This window comes from Copidosoma floridanum, unplaced genomic scaffold, assembly GCF_036245765.1.
Source record: "Copidosoma floridanum isolate Cflo_tuat_1 unplaced genomic scaffold, Cflo_Japanese_pri ptg000019l, whole genome shotgun sequence".
In the NCBI taxonomy this organism is placed as follows: domain Eukaryota; kingdom Metazoa; phylum Arthropoda; class Insecta; order Hymenoptera; family Encyrtidae; genus Copidosoma; species Copidosoma floridanum.
The window spans coordinates 14,272,074-14,289,878 of record NW_028321896.1 but is presented as its reverse complement, the minus strand read 5'-3'; the positions used below and the strand labels follow the sequence as shown (position 1 = coordinate 14,289,878).

At 44.2% G+C, this 17,805-nt stretch overlaps 1 protein-coding gene across 1 annotated transcript in view; it reads right to left on the bottom strand.

Annotated features, from left to right (window-relative positions):
* Eph (Eph receptor tyrosine kinase) overlaps nucleotides 1-17,805 on the bottom strand; it is a 115,598-nt gene that overhangs the window by 61,042 nt on the left and 36,751 nt on the right. Inside the window, exon 2 of the mRNA XM_089593058.1 lies at nucleotides 15,198-15,277. Within this exon, the coding sequence (XP_089449184.1) occupies nucleotides 15,198-15,277 (80 nt within the window). The remainder of the gene's footprint in view (nucleotides 1-15,197; nucleotides 15,278-17,805) is intronic.

Genomic DNA, 17,805 nt, shown 5'->3' with positions numbered 1-17,805 from the left:
CATCAGCTTTGGGTATGAAGTGGACGTATGAATTTTTCCAGGATAGAGGGTACTGATTTTTGCTAAACATTTCGTTAAATATATCTAAGAGAATTAGTTTAAATTTTGTTGGTAGGTTTTTAATAGTTTCAAAATCAATACCATCTAGACCTGGGGCAGAATCGGAATTTTTAGTTTCAAGAGCGACATTAAACTCAAGAAAAGTAAAAGGGGCTGAAAGAAACTGATTGATAGGGCAGGTGGGCGTAGGTGAGGGAGTAAAGGAGTCATTGACCAGAGGAGCAAGCTTGTTAAGAGCTTCGTTGACGAGATCCTGATGATTCAAGTTAGATTCAACGTGTTTAGGTTTAATTTTGACCCAACTGTTTTTAAAAATTTTACACTGATTCCATACATAGGTAGGATTTGTCTTAAAATTAATGGATTCCGCAAATCGTTTGAAAGAGTCTTTTTTATTTTGCTTGAGAGTTTTTTTGGCGATAGCACAAGTTTTTTTATAGTCAATAAGATCGAATAATTTACCAGAGTATTGCCATTTTTTAAAGGCCGCTTTTCTTAGTCTAAGAACTTTGTTGCACTCTTCGTCCCACCACTTAACCGGGTTGTGACCGCTTTTTTTGTTTTTGGTGAATTTATAATTTGCATTGCATTGAGGGGTAGAAGATACAAGCGCGTCAACGATATTTTGAAAGAAAAAATCATACTTGGCATTAGGGGAAAGTTTATCGTAGTAAGTTGTTAAAAACTTCAAATAAGTATCTTCTACCTTTTCAATGAATATATTCCAGTTAGTTTTTTTAGATTTTAATTTAAAAGTTTTTTTCTTGTATTCACATTTTTCGACGCTTATATCAATATAAAAAGGAAAATGACCTGTACCACACGTCTCGTCATTTACTGAAAAGTTTACTTTATCTGAGAAATTGAGAGAAGTGAGTATGAGATCGATGTTAGATTTGTTATTGTTGTAGGAATTCACGTAGGAATAGGTCGACGTGTTATGGATTTGCAAATTATAGAATTCGATAGATTTTGATAGAAAGGCTCCGTTTACATCGGTACGAACGCAATTCCAGTCTTTGTTATGAGCATTGAAGTCGCCTATAAATAAGGTATTTGAATTTTGGTTGATATTAGAAAAAATTATATCCCATTCATTTTGGGTTAAAGTGATTCCCGGAGCTCTGTAGCATACAAGTATATCAAAGACTGGATTTGTGTTATTTATAGTTATACCACAAATTTCTGTTGAATCCACAGGAGAGGCGATATTCACGATTTCTTTATAGCACAGATTGTTACGAATGATGAGGATGATTCCGCCACCTTTACAACGAGTCCTGTCTTTTCTGTAGGTTAGATAGCCAGGAAAGTTAATATTGTCACTTTTAGTCAGCCAAGATTCAACGAATATGAGAATGTCATATTTTTTATACACACACTGAATTTCTTCAATTTTATTTCTGAGGCTACCACAGTTCCAATAAAAAATTTTCAAATCACGTTGAACGATGTTGTAAGAGTTATTCATTTTTTTTTTTTTTTTTTTTTATAAATATGTATATATAAATAAATTAAAAATTAGCCAAGCTCCTCACACGAGCTTGATTCGTCAAAAGTAGATTCCGAATCGGGATACAGACGGCTTAGACCGAATTTTTTTCTTATTCTGGAGATTCGGTGTTTTAAATTGTTGTCGTTGACTAGATTTCTTATCACTTGGAGAGATTCATCCATATTCTCTACACTACAATTTAGTGAAGTGAGAATATCGGAAACATTGGATTTGCCATAAGACAAGAAAAGAAACGTTGTAAGTTTTTCCCAGTTGACTGCTAATTGGATGTGATTGTCTTGGAGATGTTTCGATACAGATTCAAGTTGGATATTGATTTCATCGTGGGATATGTTTGCATTTGGAAGTGTTGTTTGATGAGGCTCGGTTTTTTTCCTTTTTGGCTTATTTTTAAGGAGCCGGGCATTGGAAGGGTTTGTGATAGCTGTTTGTGAACTAGATTCGGATTCAGCATGCCTTTTTTTTCCATCAATTGGAGCGCTCGGAGGTGGCATAATTTCAAGGTCGTTGAGGTTGGGTATGTTAACAGTGTTAGCATAATTATTTTGAGTACTGTTGAGATCGCTGCATGTTGGAGGGAAGCCATTTCCCAAGTCTTGTAAGGGAGGAAAATTTTCCTGTGAAATATTCGTCTGTTGCTGTTGGCAGTCCTTTGCCAAATGACCTTCCTCTTTACACAAGAAGCAAGTGGGTTTGTTTGTCGAGAAATATACGTGATAAACAATGTTACCATTGCTGACTGGAACAGAGGGAACAAGTTTGGCTTCGTCCTCTTCTCTTATATAGATTTGTCGTCTGAAGCTTCCTAAGTGTGAAAACTTGGGTAGATTGCTATTAATTCTCAGGTAATTAATGTGAGAGACTGGATCAATGCCCATTTTTTTCAGTTCTTCAATGAGGGTAGCGTTAGAGATGACAGGACTTGCATTGGAAATAATGACTCTTTTGTTTCTTGATCTTAAAGGCCGAATGTTGACTTCTTGATTATTTACTTTTATTGACTTTACTTTGTCGCACAGATATTTAACTGACTCAATGCTATCAAGATACACACAAATTCGTTGGTTGGAAATGCGAGAAGCGAACTTCATTTTGAGTGGATCTAAATGGTTTGCAATTTCACAAACAAAATCCATACACGGGACACCTTCAATCGCATCAACTATAACTGCCATATCTTCGGTGTAGTTAATATCATTAGAAGCCATCTGAGCATACGTTTTTCGGTCGCGATGCAGTGTGTGGCTGTTATTGAGTCGGTTTGCATTTTGTGCTATGCCTGTGTAGGCATTATTTGGTTGTGTGCTGTTGAAATGATTAGTGCTGCCTGAAGAAGCACTTGCAATCTGAAGCTGGCTAGGCAAGGCGTTGTTGTCGGCGGCGTCTACATGAGACGACATTTTGAGGTTAAGATGGCGACTTTGAGAGCAGAGTCGTCACTCGGAGAAAAAAAAAACAGGCACAGAGCCTCTAGAGGATAGCACACCACGAGGAAGGTGAGCGCCTGGATCAAGCCGACCCAGGCACACGCAGCAAGCACAAAATCATTCGCACCTGCAGTCTCTATCTTTAGGAGTTTTACTCGTTAGACGGGACATAAACAAACACGACCGAACTCTGAGGTGGCTCAGAGAGCACTCTCATGTATGTACCTATATCAGAGGTGTACCATGCGTGTGGTGGATGTATAGATCCAGTTTCAAAGCATGCCCACCAACATTCTGTACTCTAATGACTCCGTGTGGGTGTGTATGATGGGTTATACATATATATATATATATATATATATATATATATATATATATATATATATATGAGTGGGTATTACACGGTGGGACGTCGGCTCCCTTCGTCCGTTCGTTCTTCTCACCAGTTCTCCCACTCCGACGGAGGGATTAATTCAATTGAAACACAATAGTCACATAATAATGGGATTAGAGGAGTTGGAGGAGATGATACGAGGTCCGAGAAGACGCTCGGGGTTGGACCGATCTCGGGTTTCCTCCTCTCGCCGCTCGGCAATGACAATAATACTAATAACGGGACGTGTCTCCATGCCCCGCTTGCAGATATCGAGTTAATAACAATGCCATTGAACGGCTCCGAGCTACCGATGCCTTGGAATCGAATCGCGTCATCGGTAGCTGGGCGTACAAGCCGATACGCCGACTTCCTCTCCTTTTGACCGCTACGATTACCGGCTATGGTCACGAGTCATTCTACCGCGTATCTATAACTCCTTTTGTACATTTTCCGTGCACGCCCCACTGTACGTTTCTCGTCGAGAATTCGCGAGTTGGAATATATTCGCCGAACGTCAATTTGCGCGTGCCAGCTGGTATTTGCGATGTGGGTAAAGCAGCCGCGAGTGAACATCAGCCGACCGGCGATGAATTAAAGCGCAGCGGCGCCAAATGCATATATACGGGTGTATAAACTACATATGGGTCGGTCCGTGGTTTATGCGCCGTGTATTAATTCAATTCGCAGCTGGACGCATCCGGAAATCAGGGGAAATACGCCAGAGTGCGCGTGTGGAAGAAAAGCAAATAAAAAAAAAATTAAAAAAAAAAAAAAAAAAAACATTCCTTTCGAGCGTATACAATGTGTACTTATTTACGCAAGTACGGGGGGAAATATTTTTCACCTCGATACGTCCGTACTCGAAAGGTGGCCGCACACTTTATGACGAGCCATCGCGATACCGCACACAGTCGGCCCTCGAACCTTTCGCGACGTCGAACGGTGGAAAAAAAAAAAGAGTCGCTTGCATTAAAATCAGGGATTCGCTGCCGTTGTCCCTTTCGCTCGCGTCAAACCCTCGACTCAAGCCTCTCGCGTAATTTTTTCCGAGAACGCTCGGAGGCATCGTAAATTCGAGACGCGCAACGGAGTGTGATTCACGCGGCCCTTACTCCTGTCGTTATACTCCACATTGCTCTTATATATATTTACGATGTGGATGCTAAGAAGATGACGAAAATCGGAAAGTTATAGTGTTCGCATATGTGCGTGAGTCGATGATTGAGAAATTCGAGAGAGGAGATAATTTGAACAAACTAGAAATCGGATAGGCTCGGTTGCGTTGACGACCCGGACTATATATTATGCTTCTCCTTGCATTGACCCGAAGGCTCCGCACGGATGCATCACCCTCTCCGCAACTCTTGCTTTTTTTTTTTAATTTGTTTTCCAAGGCAAACGCTGGAGGACACGCTCAACTAAGCCAACGATCACACGCCATACCGATTTCTACTCAGCTCGGGGTGTCCTTATCTTACTTTGACGCTCATTCTTACAAATACGTGGATTACGTTGGACAACCGAAATTTGCTCGTCCGGGGGATAAAGCGAAAAGAAAATGCGTTGTAATGTATATATACGCAGGATTAATAGGTTTGAGTGTGTGTACGTAGGTATATATTATACCTATACCGGACAACTAAGAGATTTGAATTCCACGGCACACACAAGTAACACAGGAGTTGCCGACGACGCGGAGTTTTCATTAAACGAGTGAGTTACACGGAATATATACCTACATCAGCGGCGGTTGGTGGACAATGTAAATCACACAGAGTTGAGCGTGAGCCGGCCATCAGGGGCATTAGAGGCCCTCGGCGCGTCTTGGCTGGAAGAGACGACACGTCATCGAATCGTCGCGCGGACAAGAGTGAGAGAGAGAGCCAAAGCTCGTAATGTACACCGAGATGCGGCTTTTTGGGATCAAAACAAGAGTGCCGCGCTCGCAAATCTTTCCCGACGACGCGTACACAGTAGCGAGCTCGCTCCCGATGAATAACAATTTTATTGCAAGCATACGGGACACATTATACCGCGCAGGTTCACCCATTCGCGGACAAACGGGTCAGCGGAGGATTGTAATATTCGTGTAAAAAAAGTATGCCTACGGTATGCACGCGTTGAGGAAAACATGCACATCACGTGCCGTACATGTATATAATACACGCGAGAGAGAGAGAGAGAGATCTCGTTACGGGTACAGAGGAGAATCGAGACGTGTCCGCACGGACAACTGCAATCGAGGCTCTGGAAAATGGGGTTTTGTTTTTAAATTTTCTTTTCTTTCATTTCGTCCACCTCGGCCACAACGGAGCCAACGAAACTCGCGTATATACACGAACGTATGGACACGTGACACGTGCACCGCAGCTTGCGAAATTGTCGCGGTCAGCTGGGCTGTCGACGCAGTTACGGGAACGGGGCGTATATATGCTTATATAAAAGGGAGAAAAATCGATCGAAATGGGCCGACCTCGTGCACGTTGTGCGAGAAAACTTGACGATGGACTACATGCAAAAACGCACAGAGGGAATAATAATACACGCGATATACATTATACTGACAAAAAAGTGTACATTATTTACGGGTGGGAGAGGCTCGGAGCGTCTAAGCGAATCATCGTCTCGCGAGCGCTAATTGCTTCCGAAGGGAACTGAGGATCCAAAGAGGGGGCGAATGTCCCTTCAAAGGACCGAAAGGCCGTCGGTGAGTTGCGGGGGATATATATGATCACTCCAGATACCTATATATACGTGTGGAGTCCACAGGGCGAGTAATTGGCTTTTCTGTACAGCGACGACGGAAGGTGCGGGTCGCGGTGCGTCTCGAGGAAGCGTGTTTTGTCGTTTGTTAGGGGAAGGGGCGAAAAACAAAAAGGTGGGGACAGCTGTAAGTACGCGAGAAAAGAGAAGAATCCGCCTAACAAACAAACTGGCGCACAAGTGCTCGGGTGTTTTTTTTTGTTTTTTTTTGTTTTTTGTTGCACCCGATGCTGGAGCTACGAATATATGAATATTCCGTTTTTCAAGGATGAGAGGGTTGCCGTATACTCGAGAGCCGCGGAATAACGCGAGTTAAGAGAGGATACCCATGTATATTGTATTCGGCCGTATAAATATAGGTATTTATATTTACACAAGAGAAACGCAGCGCATATTTATGACCGAACGCGTATACATATTTTTATGTATGTATGTATGTATGGATGCACGAGGGATCTCGTCGCATTCAAGAGTCTCGTGTTCATCCTTTTGTTACACCACCACTTGATAATCAAAAGTTCCGCCGGCTGCTGTTCAACGGATTGCAGCTAATCTTCTCTTCAAGGATTCATTGGTAGGTATATATGGGCGATATAAATTGTCTCTCCAGCGATGCTTTAATATTGTCGCCAATAGGTATGATAATGTGATATAATATGAAAGTCCAGGTGAATAAAGCTCGATTCAATCGAGACGCGCGGCAAGGGCAAAAAGGAAGCAGCAGAGGGTGTCACACTCGCGTTGCACATTTACGTCAATCTCGATATTCCACGGCTAATGACTTTCAAACAGATACAAAGAGAGAGAGAGAGAGAGATAAGGTATAGTATACCTATACATAGGGCGGCAGGGGGAGACAGATAAAACCATGTCGGACGAGCATGTAGTATAATAATTGTACAAGAGGTTATGGCATATATATATATATATATATATATATATATATATATATTGTATGTAGGTAGAACAGATTGATCGTATGAAATAGCGGTTAAGCGTACTTATATATACGTGGGGAGAGAAGCCAGCAGCACTAAATCCGAGGTGAATGAAAAAGCACTGCTCTCGCGTACAAACGAGGTCGATAAGTCTGCGCTTGCCGTATACCAATATACATACGCATCCAGCTACATATTACCTATATACGGCACATGCACGCGGAGCGATATATGTTTGCCGAGAGAGCAGATAATATACGTATACAGATATAATATAGGGGGATAGGTGGTGGTGTAGGGGAATAAGAAGAAGAGAGAGCAAAGCAGCGGTAACATATTATACACACGAGCATAGCGCTATACGGTTATCGAACGCGCACTACACGCAAAAGAGCGAGAAGAAGTGGTACATATATACATGCAGGCGAACGCGCGGGGGTGATGTACCTTATGGAGCAAAGAGAGAGAGAGAGAGGGGGGGGGTAGGGAGGAAGGGAGTAGTAAGAGCGCGACTCGATGGGCGTAGAGTAAACGGAAGCGACGTCTGTTGCCGGGTGGGTTGCAAGGGTTGCAGGCGGTGTAGGCTTAGCTGTCGGTTATCTCTTGACAAAAGGCTCCCTTCCTCCTCCTCCTCCTCCTCCTTTTTCTTTTTCATTACAACAACGGTGCACGTACATGCATTGGTATGCACACGATCGCCGGTCTAATTGCCCCGATGAACGCGAGCCCTCTCACTGCAGGTATAATAAGCCCACCTAAAGCGTGCCTACACGAGTGTATGGGTATATATACATGTAGGCGTCATCACGTATATATATCGGACAGGTATATCTCGTTCAGGCCATACGTGTGTGTAGAGGGTACCGGTTCGGCCGTACTGCAACACGCGTGGCTGTACCTAGCATTTAAATCGTCCGACGAGTACTCATACATACCTCTCGCTGCCGATCTCGGACCGACCCGGTGTGTGTGCGCGTGTGGGTTACAGCTGACCGCATAAAAATACAGGGGATGGATGCACACATATCGCGTGCATCCTTCCTACTGGCCCACCTACATTCATACGTTAAGAGAGAGAGAGAGAGAGAGAGAGAGAGAGAGAAAAAACAAGAAAGGGGGAGGAAGAGGGTGAAAGGAAGGGTCGAAAGTTGGCCTCGTTCGAGCCCGATCTCTCGGCGATTGCCCCCTCCTCCTTCTTCCCCTACTTCGGCCCTCCGTACCATGATGAATGCAAGTTTTCGAAGCATATACATGTACCCCCTCCCTCTCAGTGTGTGTTACCTATCACGCGTGTATAAATCAAATACTTGTACTCCCTTTGCTAATTTCGCCCGTCTTGTTTGTTCTGACGCTGTTCGACCGCGAGCAGCCCCCGGGCCCCTTTGGGTATACTGTAGTGTGTGTATGCGTGTATATATATATATATATATATTAATAACCCTCTTCTCGAGCCTCGTTCCAGCGCCAAGTCCATCTTCAAGCGGCAACTACACGCATCAGAGAAACAGAGAGAAAGAGAGTTCGCGTGCCTATGTACCTATACAAGATATGTATACACGTTGCGCGTAGGTCAACCTCAATTTGCTATTTTGCTTTTTCTTCTTCGTCAGCGGGGTAAAACAAAAGATCAGAGTGGGATTCTGCACGACGGTGATGCACACGCGATACCATACCACCACCACCACCCCCCATGTCAATCTTGTGCCAATAGAACCACCGGGCGCGTATGTCCTTTTGTCGGATCGTTAATTCATATACTGCACCCGCCTCGAGTATCAATAAGCTTTCGTGGACTCTTAGTCTCTGTATATGTACATACAACTCGGCAAGTGATGTTAATTAACCCGGTGATACTTATACGCACTCCTCCCCTCGAAGGCGCGTTTATTGGAGTTGACGCTGATACGAATCGTCGATCGCAGGAGAGCGATAAGCCTAAAAAGAAGAGGAGGAGTAGCTGCTGCTGCGTTTCTCGGCTAATAAAAAGCAAAATTCATCGCGGAGTATTCATGCACGCACGCGTTCAACAGAGGGGGAGGGAGTCAAAAAGAAGAAATTAAAAAAGAAACGACTTCCAAGCTGTGCCATGGGTAAGGGGATGGCTGTAAAAGGAACTCTCGGCGCAGTAAATACACACAGCCCGTGAGGCGCGTAATTAGAGGCTCCCGGGCAAAAGCAGCAGCTTTCCTTGCCCCCCCCCCCCCGTTCCCGGCATCGGGTTAGCAGTAAAGTCCGAAAAGTCACTGGCCCCCGCTGGCTGCACTGCGCGCGTCAAAGGCCCACCTGCAATCGAGGTCATCCTCATCATCATCCGACCTCCTCCTCCTTCCTTGTGTGTGTGTGTGTATCCCATCGTGGCGTGTCCAGGTATAAAAAAAAAAAGGGGGATGTGAAAAATAAAAGAAAAAGAGGGGAGGGATTGGAAGGGCTGTTTGGTCGTTTAGCAAGTTAGCTGTTGCTCCGGTGGGCGCACACGTCGCACATCGGGTTATACATGCACGCGCATCCGAATGGCACTGCCGAAAAATCAACAGCAGCTCTTCGAAGAGCTTTTTCAAACATGTACGCGCTCGATTAGCGCCCCCGCACTAACGATCGGAAATCGTGGGCCGCGCACACACGCGCATGGCTTTTTTAGTACGCGGTGCTGCACGCGGTGAAAAGAGAGTCGCTAATAAAAAAAAATAAAAAGCGAAGCGCGTAATTCTTCCTTCTCCGTGTGCGTAGGCGATGCGCTGCACCCGCTCCCTCTAATTTGTCAGCTCGAGCAAAAAAGTAATTTGCATCGTCCCTGCGTAGAGGATTGACATGTATACGTAAAATTTTGGCGAAATTGTCGAGGAAGGCGTAGCAAAGGATGATTCAAATACGCTCGTAGGAGCGGCCGCAAAGAGAGACTCTTCGCGGGTAGGATGACGAAAGTCTCCAGAAGTAGAGTCCTGAAGAAAAAAAAAAAAAAGGACTTTGAGGCAGAGACAGAGAGCTGTTGGTGCACTCTCTTCACGTGCACAGGATACACAAATCAAATAGACGAAAATCGGGGGGTCATTGAGTCAACTGTCATGGCTGGTTGCCCCCTCCCCCCCCGTTTGTTTTATTCGTGTTCGTACGCTGCACATATAAATCCCCCATGCCGCAATTCTCGTAAGAGGAGCCACTCGTGAAGCAACTCTACAAAGTTTCGAGGAGCCCACAGGTATACGTCGTACAGGTATTATGTACTTGTAATGTATGCACAACTGTTTTCAAGGACGAAAGCGGACTACCGCATCATCATCGCGTACCTATATGCCTACATATACCTTCAGGTACTCACCGGAAACGCCGAGTCATACAAGTCGATTAGAGAGCCGCTCTATTGGCTCCCCTTGCCGCACTCGACGATAAAAATACAATAAAAGGTAAAAAAAGCCCGCAACAACGGCTCCATTAACTCGCCCGGGAGCAGCGTGAACTGACCCTCATACATAATACACAGGGTCCTCGTGACGTCCTCCTTCCTTTCTTCCTTCCTTCCTTTTTTTCCGTCCGACGAGGAGGAGCGTGTGAATTTCAACAGCCGAGCGTCGCGCGTAGGTAAGTTCATAAGTACACGTGCAGGTACAAGTAAACACACGTATAGAGTCCACAACAACGTACTTACATTGAAATAATAATAATAATAGTAATAATAATAATAATAATAATAACGTGTAAGTATGGTAGCTGTGGCGTTAATAGTCGGAATGTGTGGGCTCGTGTTTGCTTTTTCCACGTGCCATCGCGCGCCTCGAGTGCCGTGGATAGCGCGGACTGTCAACCACCGCGATGAGTGTTTCTTCCCCCTGCGCCCTGTATACACGCTCATCACGAGCGATGACACTTTCCATCCGGCCAAGAGTGCAAATACACATTCCGGCTCCCGCTGGACCCTACGACTCTCTCTCTCTCTCTCTCTGCACTTGACGCTCGACAGTACAAGGAGTATAAAAACAACCAAAAGTCCAAGGGGGATACGGAGTAGCTCGTAGTTGGATTTTTTTTGCGGCCAATGCAAACCATCGCCTTTGGTTCTCGGGTTGTGGGCCCACTTGTAATCAGCTCGTCGTCCCACATGTGCACAGCGATCGACCGATCGGTCTTCCTCCTCCTCTCAACTTTCGGGGACCCGTGCCAGGGGGGGGGGAGGGTGCAGAAGGAGAAAAAGCTCCGCTCGACTTGCTTCGACGAGAGGTCGAAATGCAAATTCGAAGCGTGCAGTCCTCCGGTGTGTATACACACGCGACGCTTGAGACGAAAGTTCGAGATATACAATACACACGCTGTCGACTTCTCGTGGTCCAACAGTCGACAATGACGTACTTTTTTCTCTTCTATTGGGTATGAGGTGGGTGGTTGGGTCGGTATACCATCATCTGCCCTCTCGATTTTACGTGCCTTGTTGGTGGTTTTAATACGTCATACATCGATCGTCGACTCCTTTCGATCCAACAGCCATTGCAAATTAATTGTTAATCCATGGCGATGATGGTGAAAAAATTACTCGCGCAAACACGTCAAGTCCGAAGAAGAAGAGAGGATGGGACTATTAAACTTTCGGCGTAATTTTTTTTTTTTTTTTTTTCTGCAGCTGCTGCTGTTTAAAAATCCCAAAAAGCAAAAAAAAAAACTTTTGTGCAAAAGCACTCAGAGTTCGGTAAGTGCGCGCTGGCCTCGAATTTAATCCAAAACTTTTGCCCCAGTGCCCACGTGCTCTCTCATTCTCTAACGAGCGCCCGGCGAGGAGGGACATTTTGAATTTGAGATGCCTTTGACAGGTGAGTCCAAAGGGAGCACTTTAAAAGTTAAGCCCGGCGCCGAGATGACTAGTCGATTACTGTATACTGTATATTTTTTTTTTTTTTTTTTTTTTTATTTATTTATCTTCTTCTTCTTTCTTCTTTTTCTCGTACAGAGTGTAAGCGCACGCAACCGAGTCACGATGATGGCATCGCTATTGTTTCTCGTTTAAATTATACGACAACTCGTGTTTCAACGAACGAGACAGTACTTAAGACACTATTAAAAATGAAGCAAACAAAGCACTTTCTAGCAAATAAGTTTATACATTTACATACATATATATTAACTGGCAATACATAATAAGCATAATAAGTTTCAGACACTGCAGAGCATCTACGTGTATTACGTAGACAAAATAAATATCAAATGAGCACTAATTAAAGCTTTAAGGGAGACCAAAGTAAAAGGCGATACTGGAGATGTTGATACATATATCGACGACTCGGTAAAAGACAGAGCCAACTCGAAAAATTAGTGAAAAATGAGCCAACTCAAATTTGGGTTGAGAAAAAGTAGTCAACTCGGATCATGTAACACCTATAATGTAAATGTCAATGCTGCGACGAGAAAATTTGATGAAAAAAAATAACATGTATAAGTTGGCTTCAACCCAAATTTGGCTCCGTTTTCACTCATTTTCCGAGTTGTCTCTGTCTTTTACCGAGCCATCGATATTCACGTAACGCGCACAACTCGGACAAATCCAAACTATTGGTACCTATACTAATGACGTGCGAAAGCTGCACGCGTATACACAGGTACCACTTGTGCGTGTGGGAAGGGGAAGGGTGAGGAGAGTTTCGAGGGCGCATGTATAGGTATAGGGCCCTCCTGACCGGTACCGCACATGCAACCCACGAGCAGGTTTTACGATTTAACGCCCTAGGCTCTCTCTCTCTCTTGCGTTACTCGGTCCCTCTGCGTATATATATATATATACACGTATCAGCGATCCCCGCACGTGAACGCGTGCGGCCCGTCCGGGCCTCGAAAAAAGATTTCAGCGAGCGATCTTCCTCCCGAATCCTCGTGCTTCGCATAATATACGCTCACCCCTGACGATTTCATTTTAAGGCGCTGCGCGATATGCGAGGGAGATGATCCCCGGAGATAGGCCGCCGGAGCGCAATTACATTTTCCCGCTTGATATTCATGCGATACGAAATTTCAGCATTTTTCAGAGAGAGATCGCATCGTCCTCCGGGCCCTTTTGGCTCGCGCGAAATTATTTTATCGGAAATTAGTTATCAGGCCCGACCGACCGCGCGCGTCATCATTATTATACACGCGTACACGGCTGATGTTCGAGATTTCGCGAAAATAATAGGAAGAGGTTCGTTCGGCTTATTGATGGCGTTTTTATCGCGCGAGGCTCGTTTTTTATCAATTTGCGGCCGCTGTACGCTCTGCTGCCCATCTTTTCTTTTTTTTTTTTTTTTTTTTTTCTTTTCCATATACACGTGATCGACGTACAGCTGCATCCCCTGTTTCTTCGATGCGCAAAGTTAATTCTACGGCGCGAGCAATATTCAAATGAGGCCGGGGAAAGAAAAAGGAGGAATGAAATAAAATTCGGAAGCTTGACGAGTCGCGACTGCTGGTGACACCTTGGCTGTGCATAAGTAGACCTATGTATACATTCGTCACACGCGCGATGCGTATTGAAAAGGAAAAAAAAAAAAAAAAAAAAAAAAGAATGTAACTTGCTTTTCCTCCACCGAGTTTTAGCCTCATAAATAATATCCCATTTTGGATCGAGATGCTACCGATTAGAACGGGAGGAATGTATAAACGCGTGTGTGGTGATGTGTATATTTCGTGGGTGTACGGACCCTTGCCTCCCTCTGCAGGGGGTGCATTTTAATGCTGCTAGAAGCAGCTCTCTCCGTTGGGGGGGAGCTCGAATTTGTCAGTTCACTAGGCTTGCGATTTCAATGCAAACTACAGCGAATGAGCCGGGGTTTAATTTCACCGAGTTTGCGAGTCAAATTCGAGCGCAGGACAAATACGACAAGGGAGAAAATTTCATTTCACGCCGAGGATAAAAAAAAAAAAAAATTCAACACGTTTACATCGCTCGCGCGGGCTTTTTAATCGAAATAATAAAGCGAGGATTTGTATAACCGTAAACCAATTCGAGGGACCGTTTTATTCCGAATAAACAATATTGATTGGTTATTTGATCTACTTTGATGGTTAAACACACACTCGCCGGCCGCTTGCCAACATTTTCCATTACGTTTGATGAATATTCTACAATAATAACGATGCCAAACTCCTCGTTGGCTACATATACGCGCAGCGCAAACTCATTTATTGCTCATGAATATTTATAAATGCGCTGCGGTTCGTACACACAGAATATGTAGGTATATTTTAGTAAGTGATCGTTACAGAGGTGCCTTTTTTTTTTTTACCTCGAGAGCACACGCACATACATTACGTACAAAGTTTACGAAAAACTGTATACACCTGTACCTTTCGGGTAACTTTCTAAAAATGTACAAGTTTAGAAAGAGTGTAAGTATAGTAATACATATAATATATATGTATGACGGAGAGATACCCATATTTATATGCATTAAACGAGTAATGCGGCTTCATCAGCGTTAAGGGGAATTTGGATGAATGTACGGGCAACGCGCCTACATTAAATACCGACTGTCCGCAAAAGTGGCCATTTGGGCGTATAATCGATAGACACCCGCGACTTCAATCAATAATTTCAAGCGGAATAATTATTCGTCAAACGAAACTCGCCGACCGATGTCCATTTTCCACCTCACGTGGCTATTATATGCGCGTTGACCGATAATGTGTGTATATACATGTATATATGACGTGGGAGGACGCGCGACCGCAGTGGTATTGGAAAATACTTTGGTTATCGTTATTTGCCCAATTGCCATTAACGGTGGTGCGGGTCTATCGAGCGGACCAATCGTTGGAATTGTCTCTGGTATATAATACATACATTTTTATTATAATTTTTTTTTTCACCCACTCCTGGATACGTGTGTAATTTTAATTCCTCGATTCCATAAAGGGCCGAAAATTCCACTTTCAGCCACTAGGTCGGTGGGTAAGATATTTGAAAAATTTTCTCATAACGGATCGTTGTGCCGTGTGGCAGCCAAGAATGTCATCAATCATATACATATAAGCTTTGGTACATTAGGATGATATAAATATACGTATATTGAATGAAAAAAAAGAAATTGCGGACACGTGTACGCGTAAAAAAAGTATATATGGCTTACTGATGATCAAAACAAATCGACGAAACGGTTACTTACGCCTGGCGTGTTGGCTTGCTTTCCGAAGGGAAACTTGGTCCATTTTAGGCTGTTCTCCGTCGTCGTGTCCAAAAGAATGACTGGAACAGAAGAAAAAAAAAAATAGAACCATTAATACATCGATTAAAATGCGTATACAGTATATAGTAGTGAGCTATAGTAATTTTTTTTTTTTTTTTTTTTATTTCTTAATGGGCCTCAAACATATTGCTACGGGTCGATTATATTTACGAAAGTCAATTAGCATACGGATTCAATCAACAATATTGATTACGGGAATAACGTTTAAGCATCGGGACAAGATCGAGATGGGATGTATATTATTTGACTGTAAGTGCTACATGAGCGCGAGTATAGGAGGCCTCCTTTGAAGGACGAATGAAAAAAAAAAATAAATAAATAAATTGGTCATAAAAAAATGACGTCAACGTGACTTTTACATGCTTCTCTCCCCCAGACGCGTTTATGAATTACATCCGCGTGCGAGTCGCAACGTTAAAATAAAGGAGTTTCGGTACATGATAATAAAAATAATTTTTTTTTGGTCCAGAGATAAAGGTAGATTTAGTCGATTGTGAATTCAGCTCCTGCCGAGTGAGCTCGTTATATACACACGATAACGCGACTAAAATTTTAGCTGCTCCGTTTATCATCGTCGAAACGATGTATAATTTTATACAAATATATATACATATATACACGCTACTGACGAGTTCCACACGCGTAAACTGGTATGCTGAATCGAGCGCGGAACAGCAAAACAAACAATTGAATTTACGCAACGCGTCATCGGTACGTGAATATAGTAAGTTATTCTATATACCATCAAGGCATATAATGAACCTAAAAAATCAAAACACGTCGATTTAGCCTCGCGCGGGGTAGTTTTCCCCCCCTTCCCGAACTGATGCTCCTGGCAGCGTCGCGCTCAATTAAATGCAAATTAAAAGTGGGCGCAAACTAATTATATTCCCCGTTTCGTTGAAAAAGTGCGCGCCGAGCGGCTCTTGTAATTATCCGTCGTGTACGGGCGTGTCTTGCGGGCTGGCCGCCACCTCGTGTGTCGCCCCGAGTCCCGGGTAATTAAATTAATTACGAAACCGGCTGAAACGAGGCAATTTTTGTTTTCTCCTCTTTTTTTTTTTTTCCCCCTTCTTTCTTTCATTCTCCTCCCTCGAATTTTAAGGTATCAAGTTCTCTCGGGGCGCTACTAAGGGATAATGCACACAGGTGTGATTATAATTATGCGCCCAACGCCTCCTATACCCGTACACCCATACAGTATCAGCAGAGAAAGAGAGGAAAAGCCAACTTTGCGTCCTATCTATCTATAGATATACATATAACAGGTGCGCGCGTGCAGGGGGTGCGAAGAAGAGAGACTCGTTATCATACGGTTATATACATATATGTATACAGGTAATATGTACACAGTGCGTCTGATGCTGGTGCTCCCGACTAATTAGGCTGTGCGTGGGGTAGGGATCAAAGTCGTTTGGTGCTTCGCGTCGATATATTTTCCAGGGCACATGGTATACTGGCGTGGCAACCGAGTCCAAGGGGAAAACGAGAGCATCGCAGATTTTCACTCGAGACAACCAGTCGCGTAATCTGCTCTCGAATTTTTGTGTTGGGGGGGAAAAAAAAAAAAAAAAAAAAAAAACAACAACAACGGCAAAAGTGTGTATGTGCCGGCGCCACTTCCTCCCCCCAAGAGCACCGGCAGCAGACGGTGTTTTTCCTCGCGAGATGAGCCCCGCAGGCTGGCGCGGGTATAACATTACACATCCCACCCACCCCCTTGGAGAAGAAGAGGAAAAAAAAAGGGTCGAGCAGAGTAGGGAGGGCACGCGTTCCCTTTCAAAATGGCGAGGGCTATAGGTGTAGATCGTGCGACACAGCCGGCTAGAAATCCTCGAGTCGAGTCTCTGCAGCGTATAGTGTCCGTGACGTATACATATACATATACACACGCGTGTGGATGATAATGTATACATGCACGTTTCACCTTTCCGTCGACTCGCCCCTCGCGTGGTACATATACATGCATATATATACAGGGAGGAGGTGAGGAGACACTCGACTAACATGTACACGTACCTATATGCATATATAAACAACACGGGGCCTTTCCCTCTCTTCCTATGCCCGAGACGGCAAGTCTTTCGTTTGCAAAGTTCTACACGCACGGGTGTGTGTGGGTGTGGGTGGTTGTACCGTTTGGGTCGCATGCGCAACACAAAAAGGGGGGGGGGAGAACGACGGCGAGCGAGGACGGCTTCCATCGTCAACCCTCGTAAAGGACGCCTATGTATTCTCTCTTTCCGCCACCTCGACGCGAAGTTCACCACCCTCAGCTGTGTTCTCCCTCGTATCGCATTCTCTCTGGCCAACGGCAGAGAGCTACAGGCCTGCGCCCTTGAATTTTCTTCATACATGCGGTGCGTATACTATAGGTGATGGTTTTACCTATATGGAATATACACGTGCATACACACTGACTCGACGAAGAAAAGCCCCCGCCATATTCTAGAGTATATCGACCATGCAACCATGACGCGTGTAGGTAGACACTGCACGCGCACACGGTGAAAAAAAAAAAAAAAAA